This window comes from Mauremys mutica, chromosome 6 (genome assembly GCF_020497125.1).
Source record: "Mauremys mutica isolate MM-2020 ecotype Southern chromosome 6, ASM2049712v1, whole genome shotgun sequence".
Taxonomy (NCBI): domain Eukaryota; kingdom Metazoa; phylum Chordata; order Testudines; family Geoemydidae; genus Mauremys; species Mauremys mutica.
The window spans coordinates 69,529,730-69,548,605 of NC_059077.1; the positions used below are offsets into that span (position 1 = coordinate 69,529,730).

An 18,876-nucleotide genomic window follows, 5' to 3' on the forward strand; every position below is an offset into this window, starting at 1 on the left:
CTATGTAACTCTTCTTTTATGCAAGTCATCTGCATCATTTTGTAGAGAAATGCACAGAATAAAATAAATTCATAGTCAGTAATGTATAGTTCTCTTCAGCATGTCCATGGGCATTGTTTCTGAAGATTATCAGAGGCCTTTTCCTTTCTGAAGGCCAGTCCTAGGCATCAATGGCTGCTTACCATTCATCCCCAAGCTTGAGATTTGCAGTAATGCAGTACAAGTTTGCCATCACTTCCAAAACACTACAGGGGAAAGAAAAGGGAGTGGAGAAAGAGAAAAGCCACAAGATTACCTAATGAAGCAGTCCATTTATGAATTAAACTATTACTATTGGACAAACGCATAATGAAACAGTGTCATGTGTTATTAATATATTCATGCAATGTTATCCATGATGTTATACAAATTCATGATGTCACCACTTTGGGCATGGCAGGCATATATAGCAGATTTAAAAATGCAGACAAGGGTACAGACAGTTTCTACTAAACAAATATTAAGAAAGAACAACACTCAAAACTAACGTCACCTCATACAGTGTCCCGACTTCCTGGTCTGGAGAAGGAGCGAAGGACTGATTCACATATATAAACTGTGAGGGAAGAAAACAGAAGATGAAAAAATCTGCCTGGTGAGTTATCTTCCTATCTACAAGGAGCACTTCTTCGACCCTATGCCCCTGTCAGGGATGGAGTGAAGGTTACCTTCTGTTCATAGTATTTACCTCTCTTTACAACTTCAAAGTTCTGCACAGAGCCACCATCATTTAGGGAGAGAGGTACTGCATGGAACCTAGCAATTCTGTTCTTTAACTGGCCAATGGGGTCTTTGCTGGAACAATGTGAGTCATCCTCGCTTCCCCAGGTCTGAGCATGCTACGCCATTCGAACTAGGACCTGCAATCAAGCACTTGTCTCGCACACTGACATCAAGCCAATGGTCTGGTCCTCGCTCTTTTGCTTTGAATATCCAACACCAAGACCTCCTGTCTACTGTAAAATTTCTTGCATCAAAAATACCCATGGAAACTTTTATCTAGGGGTGAAAGTAACATACAAGTCTTACTGGTACTTTCAGGGCCTCGGGTGGAGGGGGGTAAGCCTCCTCCAGCCAGCCCTTCTGCGCTGCCCAGCCTGCACCCATCGGGGCTCTGGCAGTGATTTAAAGGATCCGGGGCTTTCGGCCACTGTCGGGGTAGCAGCGGCCGGGAGCCCCGGGCCCTTTTAAATTGCCAGGCCCCGGGGCAGCTGCCCCTTTTGCCCCCTGCTTCCTTCTCTACTGAAGGCCTGTTAAATCGACAGCAGAGTGCTCTCCAGTCGACTTCAGTACTCCACCTCTCCGAGAAGAGTTCTGTGTGCCATAGCGGTGAAGCAGGGGAGTGATAGCTCAGTGGTTTGAGCACTGGCCTGCTAAACCCAGGGTTGTGAGCTCAATCTTTGAGGGGGCCATTTAGGGAACTGGGGTAAAAATGTGTCTGGAGATTGGTCCTTTGAGCAGGGGGTTGGACTAGATGACCTCCTGAGGTCCCTTCCAACTCTGATATTCTATGATTTTATGACACTGCGGTAAGTCAACCTATTCTCATAGCTGAAGTTGCGTATCTTATGTCGATTCCCCCCGTGTAGACCAGCCCTAAGTATATTAAAAGAAAACCAGGAACTGGCCTCCAGGGGAATAAGAGTGTCTGAGCCTAATGGTAAGACCACAGATGTATGTATCTATATTATTATTTATCATTTGTATTACCATAGTGTAGAAGGCAACCTATGGCACGCGTGCCGAAGGCGGCATGCGAACTGATTTTCGTGTGGCACTCACACGGCCTGGGTCCTGGCCACTGGTCCGGAGGGCTCTGCATTTTAATTTAATTTTAAATGAAGCTTCCTAAACATTTTAAAAATCTTATTTACTTTACATACAGCAATAATTTAGTTACATATTATAGACTTAGAGAAAGAGACCTTCTAAAAATGTTAAAATGTATTACTCGCACACAAAACCTTATATTAGAGTGAATAAATGAAGACTCAGCACACCAATTCTGAAAGGTTGCCGACCCCTGCCATAGTGCCTAGGAGCCCTGGGACCTCAGTGTGCTAGGCACTATACAAATGCATAAGGAAATTCAATAGCTTTTATTTAATATAAGGTTTTTTAGATTTTTTCCTGTATGCACTACAATGATGTGTGTTTTCCTTATGTTTTATTATATGCGTATTTCACTTCCTGTTTGACAGCAGAGTTTGTGCTTAGCATAGATAGGCTAACCTCACCCCAATGTAGACGTAGCTATGTCAATGGAAAAATGCTCCTGGTAAGGCAGCTAACTTTGTTTTTGGAGCTGGTGTTCCTACACGGATGGAAAAAACCCTTCTCTAGTGCAGGCTGTGTCTACCCTCTGGGGTGATGACTATGGAGCCTGGCAGCAAGTACAACAAACTTCCGTGTGGAGAGTTACCTCATCACCATGCAAAGCAACTTACACAATTAAGAAGCAGGCAACATGATGCCATCGCTGATTGCAGCCTTGCCAGCTCCACACGTCCCGCACTTCATCACCTCACTGCTATCCCCTTTTTCACCCTGGCACGTCTACGTGACACCAAGCAGCCCCGGTACCCGCCGCATCCTTCCCCGGCTTGCGAATAAACAAGTCAGGTCACGTACCAGCTGCTCCGAGGCCACCAGCTTGAGGAACTTTTTGATGAAGTCAACGAGGCCCTGGATGGTGCGGGTCCTCTCCACGCTCCACTTCTTGGTCTTCATGATCGGCGTGTCCCCCACGGCCTTCAGCAGGACGTCAACTAGGGCGAGAGCAGAGACTGGGCGCGGTGGAGGGGCGCGAAGGGATCGAGCCCCGAGCGCCGGCCGCAGAGGCAGGAGCCCCGCCCCCAGCCATAAGCGCCCGCCTCACACACAGCTCAGCGGCTACAGACCCAGCCCCGCCCACCCCTTCGTGCCGGGACAAGCTATTGGCCGCTGTCCTGCTGTCCCACCCGCGGCCGGGAGATACCAACGCGCCCGTACAACAGCCCTAGAGCATCCCCGCCACCCACGATCGTATCATCTGCCTTTTCCTAATTGGTTAAGCTAGCTGAAAAAGGCAGCTCACTGTTTCCCCCGATTGGCCAATGCGCCTGGCAATCAGAGGGATCGACCGTTCTCGCCCCGCCCCCAGGGCAATAATTCCTTTTTCTATTACTTTTCTTCTTGGTGTCCTCGGCAGGTTCCTCGGTCACCGGGGAGCCGGCTGAAGGGGGAGCCGCCTCGGCAACCCCCACCGCCGCTCCCCCGTCCGGGGGCTCTTCTCCACACTCGCCTCGGCCACTGTCCTGAGGAGAGAGAGGTAGGGGCTGCTCCTCCACTTCCGCCATACTGGTTACAGGCGAGTAAGGGCGGACGTGACGTGAACCATATTAACTCCTGGCAGCGGCCACTGAGAGCACGTGACCGCAGGGCACTACTCCTGGCGGATGTTGACAATCGCAATGAGCCGCACCACCTTGGCAGGTGACTCGGTGTCACGTGGGTAGTGGGAACGGTTCCGTTTCCGCTTCCGCTCTGGGCACGAATAGCGGGGGAGCTGCTGCTAGTGTGAAGGGGGAGGGGCAGCGCTCGCAGTGACCCGGCCGGCTGGAGCGGCCTCCTCCCGCCGCCTCACCATGATCAAAGCGATTCTCATCTTCAACAACCACGGCAAACCCCGGCTCTCCAAGTTCTACCAGCGCTATGTACGGGGCGCGCGGGCGGGTGTCCCTGAGCTGGTCCCGCACTGGGACTGCGGCCAGGCCTGGGCCTCGGGCGGCTGTTGAGAGGCGGGGATGGGGGGGGGGCAGTAGCAAGGAGTGGGGAGGGGAAGTGGGTCTGTGCCTTGGGCTGCCTTCCCCATCAGGGTGTAGCCCCTGCTCTGGGGGACGGTGCAGTTATTAGCCCGCAGGCCTGTGGGAGCGCAGCTCAGAGGTGACCCCTTGTCACTCTGCCCCCTTCCCAGCACCTGTCGGCCTGAGCTATGGGTCCAGGCGGCTCTTGTGCAGGGTGGCTGATGCAGGCTCCCTGTAGGCTGGGTGGCGACTTCTCACTGGTCGGTGGTTGGATGTTGGAGGGTCTTGGTGTCAGCAGGCACTGATGTGCTCTGGGTCTCTTTGGGGTTGATAGCCCATGCCTGACCTGGGCTTGTCTGCACTAGGAAGCCTTATTGCTTAAACTGTATGGGTATAATTAAAGCAGTAACCCCCAGTGTAGATGCAGTTAAACCAGTATAAAAGTGCTGATACAGGTAGGATTTATTCTATATTAGGAAGAGAAATAAATTATACCAGTTTTAGGCACCTTTGTACTGTTATAACTGCATCCATAGTGGGCTTAAAATAGTATCAGTATAATGATACAAATCACAGCCCTATCTGACATACCCATAGTGTAGTCCAGAGCTTAGAACTGTATCTACAATACAGTAGTTGATTATGGTAGTGTAAATTAGCCGAAGTCATGTGTGACCAATACTGAGGTTCCCAGTAGCACTGATTGATACTGAGTATGTGATAAACTGGGATGATTTTCCAGGACATTGATTAGATGCAGACCTGGACCTGAGCTAAATACACAATTCTGACCACCTTTTAATTTTTTTTGGGGGGTGGGGTCTTATTCATATCCAAATTTGGTAACTCAGGATCTCTTATGATTTGAGGTAAAAGGCAATGCTCCCTCTAATTTTTTACATCCATGTAGGATGACTAGATAGCAAATGTGAAAAATCGGGATGGGGTGGGGGTAATAGGAACCTATATAAGAAAAAGACCCAAAAATCGGGACTGTCCCGATAAAATCGGGACATTTGGTCACCTACATTCGTGTGCTGAATGCATTTTGTAATGTGCACTAATATGGAGACAATGTGTGGTGGGGGTAGGGCTGAGGGGTTTGGAGTGTAGGAGGGAGCTCAGGGTAGGGGCGTGGTGTGGGCTCTGGCTGGGGGTGTGGGCTCTGGGGTGGGGCCTGGCGATGAGGGGTTTGGGGTGCAGACTGCCCTGGGGCTGCGGTGGAGAAAGAGGACTTAGAGAGAACTTAGGTAAGAGGATGTTGGACAGACAGAGGATGGACACTGATAATAGGTTTCATGTTAAGGTTTTTAGTGAAACTATGGGTTTCTAGTATTTCAGAAATTAAAACAATAGTCTTAAATACTCATTTAAAATAGTTATGTCTGTTTAAGGTGTTTGAATCATAATTCTTTAAAAAAATTAAAATTTAAAAATCATGATGGGTATTACCGTGGTTTATACTGTTTTCTTCTGATATGCCATACTGTCTTAAAATTAGAGATGCGATGTAGAGACGTTATGTTCTTCTTTGAAATACAAGAAAATATATTCAAATCAATTACTTTTCCCAAAGTACTTTTTTAACCTCTTATAACCTAATTGATTCACAGCTGGCCGAATTTATAAAGAGACAGAGCTCAGCCATCTGCTGTTCCTTTTTGCACACCATTCCAAAATATTGCACCAGCCTGTATATGAAATAATACTGACCAGCTTATGTCCAGTACTGTTAAATAATTATTCTAAACTAAGTGGGTTTTTTGGAGAGATGACTTTACAAGAAAAAACAGAAGCTTTCAAGCTCTCCTCCCCTCTCCCCCACCCCCCGACAATTTTGTTTGACCAAAAATCATTCATGCACTACTTCTGTCATAAACAGTTCAATTTCAAAACAAAATTTATTTTAAACTTATTTTAAAGGTGAAGGAATGTAGAATTCTGACTTCCAATAAAAGTGATTTACAGCTTTAACTGTGGAGCCATTACTGCAGATTCATAGTAATTATCTAAAATATTGAAAAAAGAATTAAAATCATAGACAATATGCTTTGGAGAGTTCTTTTACGCCCCTTTCTTTATCTCTTGTGCAGCATTGTGTCCCCTTAGTGACAGAGATGCTAGTATTGAGAAGGTGAGAAAAGGCTTAAGGCCTTTGGTAGAGGTCAGTCAGCAAATTTTTTTCTGTAAACTCCTATAGTATTAGAAAAGTGGTGATTCTCATACAAAGGGAAAAAAATAAATGAACAGCAGCAGATGCACATACATTTTTTTAATCTGTGAGAAAGTGAATTTCTTACTAGCTGAAAGTGACGTTTGTGGAAAATTCTATGTAAATATGTGCTTGGAGTCGAATTACTACCACAGGCTTGATCGGGGAATTAACAAAACAAAAAAGTTAACCCAGGATAAAACTACAGGATAATCTTGTAAGCCGTGTGCTGTATTTCCCAACTGTGGAGTTACCATTGGATGTAGAGAAATACACAAGAACATTCTTGTCTTTAGCAAAATTACATAAATATAGATATTAAAAGTAGTACCAATTGAAAAAAATTCACTTTTGACATCTATAGCTAGTCAGTCAAATACACAAAGGTTGCATTGTTCAGAATTATATAACTTCATAAGTTTTACTGTTAAAACTATGTTTTATCAAGGATATACCTTTGCAGAAATGACAACTATCGCTCATTGGGTTGCACTGCCGGTGTTTAATAAATGAGTACATTGCTGGCAGAAAACCACTCTCTCTGAGTGAGAGAATTTCGTCCTCTACCCTGGGAAAGAGAAGCTGGAGAAACTATAACATGGGTCAAGAAACCCACTCCCTCTTCTTAGCACCTATCATTCAGCAAACTGATTATCTTGATTTACCATTTCAAAATTAACATGTATGTGAAGAGTTTCAGGCTGGCTATGTCTGTAAGACTTTAACTTCATTTTGTGTGTTTGTGAATCTTCCTTTTCCTCTTCCCAATTTCAAATGGGTGATTTCAGAAATTTTAGGGAAGAGATTTTTATTTTCTTTTATCTGTCAATCTTATGGTGATTATTACTTGGATTGGTAGCAGAAAGGGACTTGAATATAGGAAACTCATACTAAAATGAAGCAGTTCACTTCTATTTTCTCTTTCCTATCCTAAGATTTATTTCATCGCTGATTTGTGTGTGTGTGTATGTCTCCTTGCTATTGTCCAGACCTGTTGCAGCTGCAGCAGCACTGGGAAAAGTAGGGGGATGGCTTTGTTGTTGCCCGCCTTTTTCTGAGCTGCATTTGTCCAAAGAACTGAAGGACAGTGGGGTTGCTCTCACTTGACATGGACTTGTTGCTGTCTCATCCTGTTATGTAGGATTATTTTGCCTGAGGAGCAGTAAAATTGTGGGAGCATTTAAAAGCTTCACAATTCCAATAATCTTGCAGCAACTGTAAAACACTAATTACTTTGATCCATAGTTTAGTGACAGTAGAATGTACGGTAGAATCTCAGAGTCACGAACACCTCAGGAATGGAGGTCGTTCATAACTCTGAACAACTGAACATCAACTTAATACAGTTTTGAAACTTTAGTATGCAGAAGAAAAATGCTACTTTCACTATTTTTTAAGTAGTTTACATTTAATACCACTGTATTGTATTTGCTTTTTTTTGCTCTGCTGCTGCTGACTGATTGTGTATTTCCAGTTCCAAATGAGGTGTGTGGTTGACTGGTCAGTTCATATCTCTGGTGTTCATAACTCAGGTTGTACTGTAGTTACTGTAACTTTGAATAAATGTGTGTGTATGATCACTGCTTTGTTTAATTTCCTTCTACACATCTACTACTCGTTTAGTATGCCCTAGCCTAGGCACTGTGATAAGTCTTTTTTTGTTTATTTTAGTTTACCTAACAATATGTTCACAATATATTATTTAATTTTGGCCCAGAATGTAGCCACACTGTGCACCAATGCAGTTCACCCTGTGCTTGAAATTGGGGTGAGCTGCACTGTGCAAATCCAGCTTTCCTTGTCTACACTAGTGTTTTGCATCATTACAGCAACACCTGTCACTGGAATTAGGCCAAAACCCCACAGTTCAGTTGAACAACAGGTTCTTTGTCCTGGGGAAATAGTTTTACTTTGTGTAATGACCCATCCACTCCCAGTCTTTATTCAAGCCTAATTTAATGGTGTCCATTTTGCAAATTAATTCCAATTCGGCAGTCTCTCGTTGGAGTCTGTTTTTGAAGTTTTTTTGTTGTAATATTGCGACTTTTAGGTCTGTAATCGAGTGACCGGGGAGATTAAAGTTCTCTGACTGGTTTTTGAATGTTATAATTCTTGATGTCTGATTTGTGTCCATTTAGTCTTTTACATAGAGACTGTCTGGTTTGGCCAATATACATGGCAGAGGGACATTGCTGGCACATGATGGCATATATCACATTCGTAGATGTGCAGGTGAACGAGCCTCTGATAGTGTGGCTGATGTGATTAGGTCCTGAATAGATATGTGGACAGAGTTGGCAACGGGCTTTATTGCAAGGATAGGTTCCTGAGTTAATGTTTTTGTTGTGTGGTGTGTGGTTGCTGGTGAGTATTTGCTTCAGGTTTGGGGGCTGTCTGTAAGCAAGGACTGGCCTGTCTCCCAGGATCTGTGAGAGTGATGGATCGTATCCTGAATGGTATGGACTTTGGGTGACTGATTAGAAGGCAACAAAGCTTATTGTCTTGGTAGTGCTGTTAGTAAACAGAGTGCAAACTATATAAGCTATAAATATAAATTACTGTTAACTAATTCACTTTAGTCTGATAGTAAAATATTTCTTTTTTCACAGAGTGAAGATACACAGCAACAAATTATCAGAGAAACTTTCCATTTGGTATCCAAACGTGATGAAAATGTTTGTAATTTCCTAGAAGGGGGCTTGTAAGTACTAAAATTTAACAGAAATTTCTAGTATTAATGAACAGCAAAGGATGTCACAAAAACCTTCAAGAGTACCATATTTTAAAGCAGTAATTTAGTTAAATTTCTGTCTAAATATTTCTAATGCACCCATGAGAAAAGCCATACACCCGTCTCCATTGTATCTTGGTTCTAAATACACTGTTACAGTTAAGTAGCTATAACTATCTTCTGTTATAAAGTGTTCTCCAACTTTAACAAAATATTTCTTCTAGGGCCGTGTCTATTGTACAGCTGTAACTGAATTAGGGGATATGGTTACAACACACCTGTCCCTGATCCAGAGACAATACAGAAAAAAAATATGTAGAAGCCTAGATGGCACCTAACTATATTCCCAAAGCCCAGCTAAAGCCTTGAGGTCAACCTAAGAGACTGTTTCACTACACCCGGGTGGCCAACCTGAGTCTGAGAAGGAACCAGAATTTACCAATGTACATTGCCAAAGAGCCACAATAATACGTCAGCAGCTCCCCCCACCCCCCGCTCCCAGTGCCTTCCACTTACCGGCAGCCCCGCCGATCAGCGCCTCTGCCTCCCTCTCTACACCTCCAGATCAGCTGTTTCGTGGCATGCAGGAGGCTCTGCCGGGGGGAGGAGTGAGGGCACGGCAGGCTTAAGGGAGGGGGCAGGAAGGGGTGGAGTGAGGGCAGGGCCAGTGGCAGAGCCAGGGGCTGAGCAGTGAGCACATTGGAAAGTTAGCGCCTGTAGCTCCAGCCCCGGAGTTGATGCCTATACAAGGAGCCACATGTGGCTCCGGAGCCACAGATTTGCCACCCCTGCACTATACCATTGCGAAACTTGAAATCAGTGGCAGCTCTTCTACTGGGTACTTAGGCCTGAGCGCCTAATATTTGGATACTGTGTGCCCTTGGTAGAGGGTTCCTGGCCTAAAGATTCCAGTGGCTTTCTGCCAGAGTCCAAATTTGCTGTTCTGTAGAGCAGTGGTTTTCAAACTTATTTTCTGGGGACCCAACTAATGAAAACTGATGCCCATGATACAATGGAGCTGGGGCTGAGGGGTTTGGGGTGTGGGAGGGGCTCAGGGCTGGGTCAGAGTGTTGGGGTGCGGGGTTGAGGGCTGCGGGTTGGATCCAGGAATGAAGGGTTCAGGGTGTGGGAGGGGGCTCTGGGCTGGAGTAGGGGGTTGGGGAGTGGGAGAGGGTCAGGGGTCTGGGCTGGGGATGAGGGGCTTGGGGTGTAGGAGGGGCTCTGGGGTTTGGGTTGGGGTCAAGGCTGTGGCAGGTGGTTGGGGTGCGGGAGGGAGTCAGGGCTCTGGGCTGGGGGTGCAGGCTCGGGGGGTGTCGGGGATGAGGGGTTTGGAGTGAATGAAGGGGTTCTGGGTTGGGGGGGCTCAGGGTTGGGGTGCAGGAGTGGGTCAGGGCTCTGGGCTGGGGATGCAGGCTCTGGGTTGAGGCTGTGGATGAGGGGTTTGGGATGCAGGAAGGGCTTCAGGTTTCAGGGGGCTCAGGGCAGGGGATTGGGGCACAGACTTGCCTCTGGCAGCTCCCGGTCAGCAGCACAGCTGGGGTGCTAAGGCAGGCTTCCTGCCAGTCTTGGCACCGCTGACTGCGCTGCACCCTGGAAGTGGCCAGCAGTAGATCCGGCTCCTAGGCGGAGGCGTGCAAGCGGCTTTATGCAGCTCTTGCCTGCAGGCACCGCTTTCCCCCCAGTTCCCAATGGGAACAGTGCTCAGGGTGGGGGCAGCACGCGGAGCCTCGTGGCCCACCTGCCTAGAAGCCGGACCCGCTGCTAGCAACTTCCGGGGCACAGCGCGGGGCACTAGCCTACCTTAGCTGGGCAGCACCGCCAATGGGGCTTTTAATGTCCCGGTCTGCAGTGCTGACCAGAGCAAGGTGACCCAGTACCTGACATGCTGTGACCCAGTATTGGGTCGTGACCCACGATTTGAAAAACAGTGTTGTAGAGCAAGTCTGGACTAAGAAAAATGATTGTTTTAAAAACTGTGTTTGCAAACACATTTTTAAAAGTGGGTCCTTTGCACAGTGTAGACAGCAGCAAGTTGCGTTTGCTGACCATGGTCAACCCTAGGCTTCCCCCATCTAGCAAGTTTTAAAACATGACTTGCCCTGTCTACACTAAGTACAAATTCTTGTTTACAGTGTGTGTTTAGCTAATGTGTTTCAAAACATAGCTGTTTTTCCTAGTTTAATTGTCCCCTCTGAGCCTGGTGTTTAAATAAAGCAGATTTTTGACCTTTGGGTAAAACTGTGGAGTGTTTTCCTCTGGTGTATTGGAGTGGCTGATAGGGAGGCAGATATTTTTGATGACAGGTGTTGTCAGCGCTGAAATGGTGTTCGAATTTTTAAGGTAAAATTTTTTCAAGGTAAAAATGTCAAGTTTTTTTTACCCCTTGTGGTCTTAAAGCGTGTTTGTTGTGAGTTCTTACACATTAACAGATGTGCTGAAATAAAAGACCCGTTCATTCAAAATTTTAGTAATTGAAATTACATAGGTATTAACAAAAACACAGTTTTTGGGAAAAGAGGTCATGATTGACATTGTTTTAGCTGTCATGATTTTGGTCTCTTTGTAAACCACTTTTGACTCTTAACACGAGTTAACTAGCTGAATTCCTCTATGGGGGGAGCCTAGGGTTGACTAAAGCCAGTTAACGTGTTAAAAGCTGTGTTTATACTTGGAGCGCAATCATGGTCCAAGTTGTGGTAGCTACCATGATACCAACCATGACCTGTTTTCCTAGTCAAGACAAGGCCTAACATTTTGACTAACAATCCTTTCTCCTCTTAATGATTCCACTTTTGCTCTCTTCACTCTTGGAAGTGTCACTGCAGTAGTTCTCCAGTTAGCATAGTCTTCCAGGCTGGACAGGACCTGAATTTCTAATGTTTAAAAAAAACCCACAGAGTAAAACCCCACCCTTTCAGGCCTTTTTTTTATATATCATAAAGAAGCGCCCTCTTCTCTTCCTCCCTGCCCCCCTCCAGCCCCCCCCCCCAAAAAGGCTGGAGGTGGGTGGCACAAGCTCAGCTCTTGTTTCCCTTCTTCAAGTCCCCTTTTGATATAGCTCTTCACAGCAGGGACTGTCTTCCTGTATCTCTATAGAGCAATTTGCACATTTTGGGGGTTCTAGCAATAAGAGTGAAACAACTTCACATTCACTGCAATATCTAGTTAATTGTCATACATTTAAGGACACAGTATCAACCTTTACTTTGCATTTGTTTTTGTTTTTAGTTTGCTTACAAATCACGAAAACTCTGTACATTTTTTGTTTAGATATTTGGGAGCAGGGGACTTGTATTTTCAAGCATTAATGTGAAGCGGTGTGCAAAATGCAGGTATTCTAAAGGTTCTTAATAGTTTTAATTTACAAATAAAGAGTAGAAAATTAGAGGGATCATTGCTTTGTGCAGATTTGCGATCCATTAGACTGGTGATTTCTTCTGTAAGTCCAGTTTAGGAGTAGTTTTTAATGGCTTTTTCCCCAATGTGTAGAATCATCAGCTTCATACCTGTATATCCATGTGCCACAAAATGTTTTCATTTTATACTTGAGCCATGTTGTTGCTTAAGATAGAATTTTTAGCCACCTAAAGAAGAGAGATACATGCCTTGTGATATTTGCAGTTAAAAGTTTCTCTCAGGGGGAGGCTACAGAGGATGGGCTGAAGCATATCACTGTTGATTCACTTAAGATAACTCTTCCTTTGGTAGTTCACTAACTTGATGATTAAGGAGAAGTATAAGGAATTTAAATTTCTGTATCTCTTATAATATTGTAATACAACCATTTGGGTGCAGGGCACGCATACTTTCTGTAATGTCACATATTCTGTATCACAACTGTTGTATTAATTCAGTTTATCACTAAGACCATACATTTGATTTAAGTGAATAGCAGTACAATCCATGTGTACTAATCACTAACTTCAATGCATGCATACTTAAATTTTTTCAACTCCTCTCAGTCGCTCCTCTGAGTGGGACTGGGAAAGATGCTTGAAGCATGTGACCCTCTTCTAAGTAATATTCCTTACTCTCTGCACAGTGCCTGCCAGAATGTCAGAGTGAAACTTGCTCACATCTTAGATCAATAAGGACACACTTCCACTGTTTGCCATAGTTCTGATGCATATGTGCATATATCGGTGTGCTTACTACTGTCTGTGAGGATATTTACTAACAGTAATTACAATTCAGAGTTAAGGTGTCATATTGGTGTGGCTTGTTTTTTTCAAAAGCACTTTTACATTAAATTATGAGGTTCTCTATTATACTGTTAATGGCTGAAGTATTTTCAACATGTTTCATGATGTAATTTAAATTTAAACGGTATCCTGAAAAGTTTATAATTTGCTGTTAATGAGTTTTTGCTCATCTTGTCTTGACACTGACCTAGCTTATCTCTTCATTTAGACTAATAGGTGGATCTGATAACAAACTAATCTACCGACACTATGCCACGTTGTACTTTGTCTTCTGTGTGGATTCTTCAGAAAGTGAACTTGGCATTTTAGACCTAATACAAGTAAGTGTTGTTTATAAAGGAAATTCCATATTTTTAAAGATACTTGGTGTTTCTACCTTCAGGCTTACCTTTTTCTGAATTGCTTGAAAATAAAGTACAGCATACTTGTGTTAAACGTTGTACAGTTTCCTACCATTACTAGAGAAAGTTCTTTTTTCCCCAAATTAATGTTTAGGTAAGAAAACAGTTCATTTGACAGGTAATGAGCCTAAATTATAAACTGCCATATTTTGTTGGTTTTGCAGAGAATTGGGGTCTAGTTTTGGTAACAGATTCATTCAGTTCAAATGGCTGTTTTCCTGGATTTTTGTTTCCTCTTTGCTCACTTTGGCATTTTGTAGTGTGCAAGCTATTGGATACCACATACAATGAATCATCTTTTCATAGCTGTTTGCTCTACAGAGTAGAGTTGCTTTGTTTTGTAGCATATCTTCTTACTCAAATGTGTTAAAATATTTACAAAGTGAGAAGAGCAGCACATTAATATTTAATGTAACTTCTCATGTATTTCTGAATATTCACTTTATCTACAAAACATACATCTTCATTCTTAATTAGAAACAGTAGGATCAGAAAAGACCACTTGTGTTATGTGGTCTGATCCCTTGCATTTTGCAGGGCCACTTATGCAATTCCAACTGATTTCTTTCTTGCTGAGCTCTAATATGTACAGTGATGATGTTCACCAACCTCCCAATAATTCCACTATCCAATGGCATTGTCTAGCCTGTGTTTCCTTTTTGTATCTTTAGGACAATGGCTTTATGCATATTAAAGCCTTTAGGTAGGTCTGCAACCATCATAAAAATATCAGCGTTAAATCTTTGTTCTCAAACTTCTTCATAGGTTGAATTACTTCTTGTGATAGAGGGGCTTTTGTTAACACCATTTCATCTCCCGATACCAATCTGACATCTTCCCTGTGGAAGCTCTAATGCTTGGAAACAAACAAATTAGGACTGTGTGAAGGAAACAATATATTTATAAATGCTAAAGGTGACCTAAAAAGCAGATCAGAGTGTGTCATAGATATTAATCTTTGACTTTCACTCAGAGGATATACTGTACATGTTTCTCCAGGTTCCAGTATCTGCCTCAAAGGATTCTCATGTCAGGACATACCAGTGAAACCTTTCACCTTAATACTGTAGACATTTTAACGTTATGAATTTTACACTTCTTGTATACAGTCATTTTTAAGGCTCTATACAAATTGTTTAAAGGCTTTGTTTCAGTGTTTGTGATTAACTAGAAAAGGGAGAGTTCTGTTTGTTAGCATCATTATCACTGGGTATGTAAAGTCTACAGGGTTAAATGTGAGTTATTCTTAAATCTCCCTTGAAGTGTTACAAGAGGAAATCAAGGCCTTGATTCAGTTTTTTTCTCTCAGTAGAGTTTATGATATTATAGCCACAGTAAGTAAAATAAAACTAGAACCTTGGCAAACAGCGAGCCATGGTAGTGTGAGGGAGAGTCACATCAGACTTTCAAAAGAATCTAACTAACTTGGGTGCCAAGTCCTTTTGACTTTCAGTGAGACTTAAACTTCTAAGTCAGCTTAGCACTTTTGAAAATTTTACCCCTTATGTATACTCATGACTTCTAAGACTCACTTCCCCATGAAGTACCCAAAAAGAATGTTGAGATCTCAGTGGTTAAAAGCTGTACAGAGCTTTGCAAGGGGCATTTGTGCAATCAGCAGTTTTATGGGAGGCATAATGCAGTTTGGTCTGAAAGATGGATTTCTTAATTTCTTAACCTCAAATTGTTATGACCATAGATGCACGCACGCAAAGCGAGGTAAATCACATGCAAGTATTGCAATCTTTAGAGGCACTAAATTTAGAGGTCTTGTGACAACAGATTACTGTAATCTTTAATAAGTCTGGGGTCCAAAAAGCCTAATGTTAATTCAAACAGGCATGTGAGATATAAGGTAGAGCTTGGTGGGAAATGATTTTCCTGTTCTGGAAGAACTTTTGAGATTTCAGAAAATTTTTCTGTCCCAATTTGGGACAAAAATTCTGTCTCAAATTTTCACAAACCGGAAATCCGGGGAAAAATTCAGATTGGGTCAGTTGAAACATTTGATAACTTCAAAACATTTCACTTACCTTTTTCCTTTACATTTTTTTTCCTCTACTATAAATTAACTTAAATTTTGAACTGAAATTCAGGGGACGTCAGCAATTTCAGAACTTCTCTCAAACCTTTTTTTTGTCACAGGATGTTCACCAGAACCAAGCCTATCCTGCAGCAGATCTGATTTAAACAAATAACATTTTCATTAGAAAATGCTTTAGTTGAAAAATTCCTGATTGGCTCTAGTACGAGGTCAGCCCTTTTAGTTTAGGTTAGAGTTGGGCAGAAATCCAAAAAACTTTCTTCTGGATGATGAAATTGAAAACGTAAAAAAATCAACTGTAGTTAAGGTCCATTTGACAAATTTGCCTGAAAACTGACAAATTTGTGCTTTGGCTGGCCACCAGAGGGAGTGATTTCCACAGTCTGACACCTCCCCGCCCCTTATGTATTGGTGACTGGAAATTCTCAAAAGAATTTATTAACTTTTGTAGCACTTCAAGTGCAGTAGTGCACAGATGTCAGTACCCAAGTCCTGTTGTGCAGCACCTGACACAAACATAAGAAGAGATGGACCCTGTTCCAAGCAGGTTGTGATAAAAAAGACTGTCAGCAAAAGCATCTCAGCTGACTTGAGCGGTTTTTAATAGTGCACAGGGAATGATATGGTCCCTAAAGTGTCTACCTCCTAAACCATATAATGTTTTACAGAGTAAAACAGATACTTCAGATTGCACCCAGAAGCAGAGGGGAAGTCAGTGTAGTTTATGTAGAACAATAAAGTGTAATTAGGGTGACCAGAGGGCAAGTGTGAATAATCGGGACAGGGGGTGGGGAGGGTAATAGGTGCCTATATAAGAAAAAGCCCCCCAATTTGGGACTGTCTCTGTAAAATCGGGACATCTGGTCACCCTAAGTGTAATGTGCTCATGCTGACCAGCTCCCCTAGGAAGATAGATTGTTATACTAAGCACTATTAGAGCTTCCAAGTTTCATTCAAAGTCAGCCCCATGTGTGGTGGTGCTGCATGTATTTATTGCTGTAACTACTAATGTCCAACCATCTAGGTATTAAATGTGTGGATAATTGTCCCATGCATCTATCAGAGATCACTTTGAGCCAACTGTTTAAATGATGACATTACAGCTTGCACTGCAATGAAAACACTTTCACAGGCAGACTGGCTTCATCTCTCTTGAGGTTTGCTAGTGCTCTCTAGATCTGGTGACACACCAAAACCTGAGTTAAGAAAACCTAAAGTAGGTCTATTGACACCAAATACAAACAGGATTTTCTAGATCTGAAGTAGACATTCCATAATATTTCTTTTATAAATTTATTGTTTTATAGTATCTGTGTTTTAGGTGCATTTGATTAGTTATCTGTTTTTTTCAGCTGTTAATGCTGTAATAGAATGTGAGTACTTAATGCAAGAGGAGAAAGGATGGTCTTGTGGCTAAAACACTGGACTTCAGAGATCTGGGTTCAATTCCCTTCTCTGCCATGGACTTCCTGTGTAATCTTGGGCAAGTCATTTAGTCGTTCTGTCCCTCAGTTCCCAGTCTTCTGCTTGTGTATTGTGTCCTTTTTCTCCGACTTTTTGTCTGTGTAGAATGGAAGCTCTTCAGGGCAAGGACTGTGTTGGTATGTTGCTGAGCACAGTGGGCCCTGATGCTGACAATGGACTCTTAATTTGTCTTACCAGAACACTAAGAACAAGCTGATGTTTTGATTGCTTATGCTGTATTTAGTATTGTATGTATTTAGGTTTATTAATATTTGAGTAAAATTTAAAACAAAAAATAAAATACAGCTTTATTGTAATAGTTCATGTATCAGAGGGGTAGCCGTGTTAGTCTGTATCTGTAAAAAGTGACAGAGTCCTATGGCACCTTAGTTTCTCTTTGGAGTCTGGTCCTGAAGTTTTTTTGCTGCAGGATGGCTACCTTTAAATCTGCTATTGTGTGTCCAGGGAACTGCTGAACTTCAGTTCATTTGCAAATTTGACACCATCTGCTCAGGATTAAACAAAGACTGTGAATGGCTAGCCAACTACAAAAGCAGTTTCTCCTCCCTTGGTGTTCATACCTCAACTGCTAGAAGAGGGCCTCATCCTCCCTGATTGAACTAACCTCGTTATCTCTAGACTGATCCTTGCCTGCATATTTATACCTGTCTCTGGAAATTTCCACCACATGCATCTGATGAAGTGGGTATTCACCCACGAAAGCTTATACTCCAATACTTCTGTTAGTTTATAAGGTGCCACAGGACTCTTTGTTGCTTTGTAATAGTTCATGTAATTCTAAAAGTAAAGCACAAGGGGGCGCTAGAAATTCACTTTGGATCATAATTAGTTATGGAAAACACACTATTGCTACATTTCTAGTCACCAGGTCTTGGCTTGAGATTTATTTGACTCCAGAATTCATTTTTAATTCTCAGTTCTGTGACTCACATTGTTTCTGCATTGTTGCTCAACCTTTTTTTATGAAGTTGCTTTGTGAAAGTCAGTAGGTAGCCAACAGGGCTGGCTTTAGAAAGTGTGGGGCCTGATTTGAATAGTTTCGACAGGGCCCCGGCAGGGATGACTCACCTGGTGGCGCTCCGGGGCTTCCACGGCACTGAAGAACCCGCCGCCGAAGACCTGGGGCAAGCAAAGGACCCGCCGCTGAAGTGCTGCCGAAGACCCGGAGCGCTGCCAGCTGAGTAAAAATTAAAAAGGCGCCTAAGGTAGGCGCTCTTCTTTAGGGCGCGGGGCCCGAATCGGGGGAATCAGCCTAAAGCTGGCCCTGATAGCCAGCAATTCCTTGGATGTCAGTTTCATGATTAATTTAATGCCCTGTAGTTAGTTTCAGCTGCAGTGGTATCCCTATAGCACAAAACTACCCTTATATATGCAACCCCCTTGAGGCACACAGAAGTTAAAAGAATTTCCCCTGGGCAGTCAGTTGGCTTCTTTGAGCCACATTATAAACATTGTTTAAATAGTTTAACATATGAACTAATCATTTGTAAACTTGCCCTGTTCTAGAAGACATTTTGTGTCTTAACAGTTAACTATATGAAGAAAATTAGTACTTTTTAAGCATGAAGAAAAGAGGCACCTTGTTGGGGTTACTATTCAATTAAATGTAAGATATTTATTTGTAAGGGTTAATTGTCATAGTAACTCTTGTATTGAATCCATTTAAGAAATAACACAGGTCTAGATCCACAAAGAGGCATAGGCACCTAAATCCAACATTTAGGCACCATTGAGATCTTCAACCCCTGCCCTGGTTCCCCATTTTCTACTGGCTAGCATAGGCAGCTCCCTGCTCAGTTTTTGGCTTTTATGAATCTCTTTCTTAGGTTCCTAACTCCCCACTCAGTGCATGGGGAGCGTGGTCTTCAACTCCTCTTTGTGGAGTTAGTTCCAGTATTTTTGCTTAAATTCAGTGCTGGTATTAAATAATGATACTTCTGCAAGTCCACTAGAGAGAGAATTGGTTTTGATTTTAAA

General features: G+C 43.0%; 2 protein-coding genes across 2 annotated transcripts in view; one reads left to right on the forward strand and one right to left on the reverse strand.

Moving 5' to 3' along the window:
• ATG12 (autophagy related 12) lies at positions 1 to 3,429 on the reverse strand. The gene is made up of 4 exons (XM_045020557.1): positions 3,206 to 3,429; positions 2,671 to 2,807; positions 533 to 595; positions 1 to 245 (listed from the first exon to the last, which is right to left on the reverse strand). Exons 1-4 carry the CDS (start codon positions 3,375 to 3,377, stop codon positions 186 to 188), a joined length of 432 nt encoding a protein of 143 aa, XP_044876492.1. The 5' UTR covers positions 3,378 to 3,429; the 3' UTR covers positions 1 to 185.
• Positions 3,430 to 3,532: 103 nt separating this feature from the next.
• The window catches only part of AP3S1 (adaptor related protein complex 3 subunit sigma 1), a 44,158-nt gene continuing 28,814 nt past the window's right edge, over positions 3,533 to 18,876 (forward strand). The window contains exons 1-3 of the mRNA XM_045020556.1: positions 3,533 to 3,734; positions 8,646 to 8,737; positions 13,178 to 13,289. Coding sequence (XP_044876491.1) covers positions 3,666 to 3,734; positions 8,646 to 8,737; positions 13,178 to 13,289 — 273 coding nt within the window. The 5' untranslated portion in view covers positions 3,533 to 3,665. The remainder of the gene's footprint in view (positions 3,735 to 8,645; positions 8,738 to 13,177; positions 13,290 to 18,876) is intronic.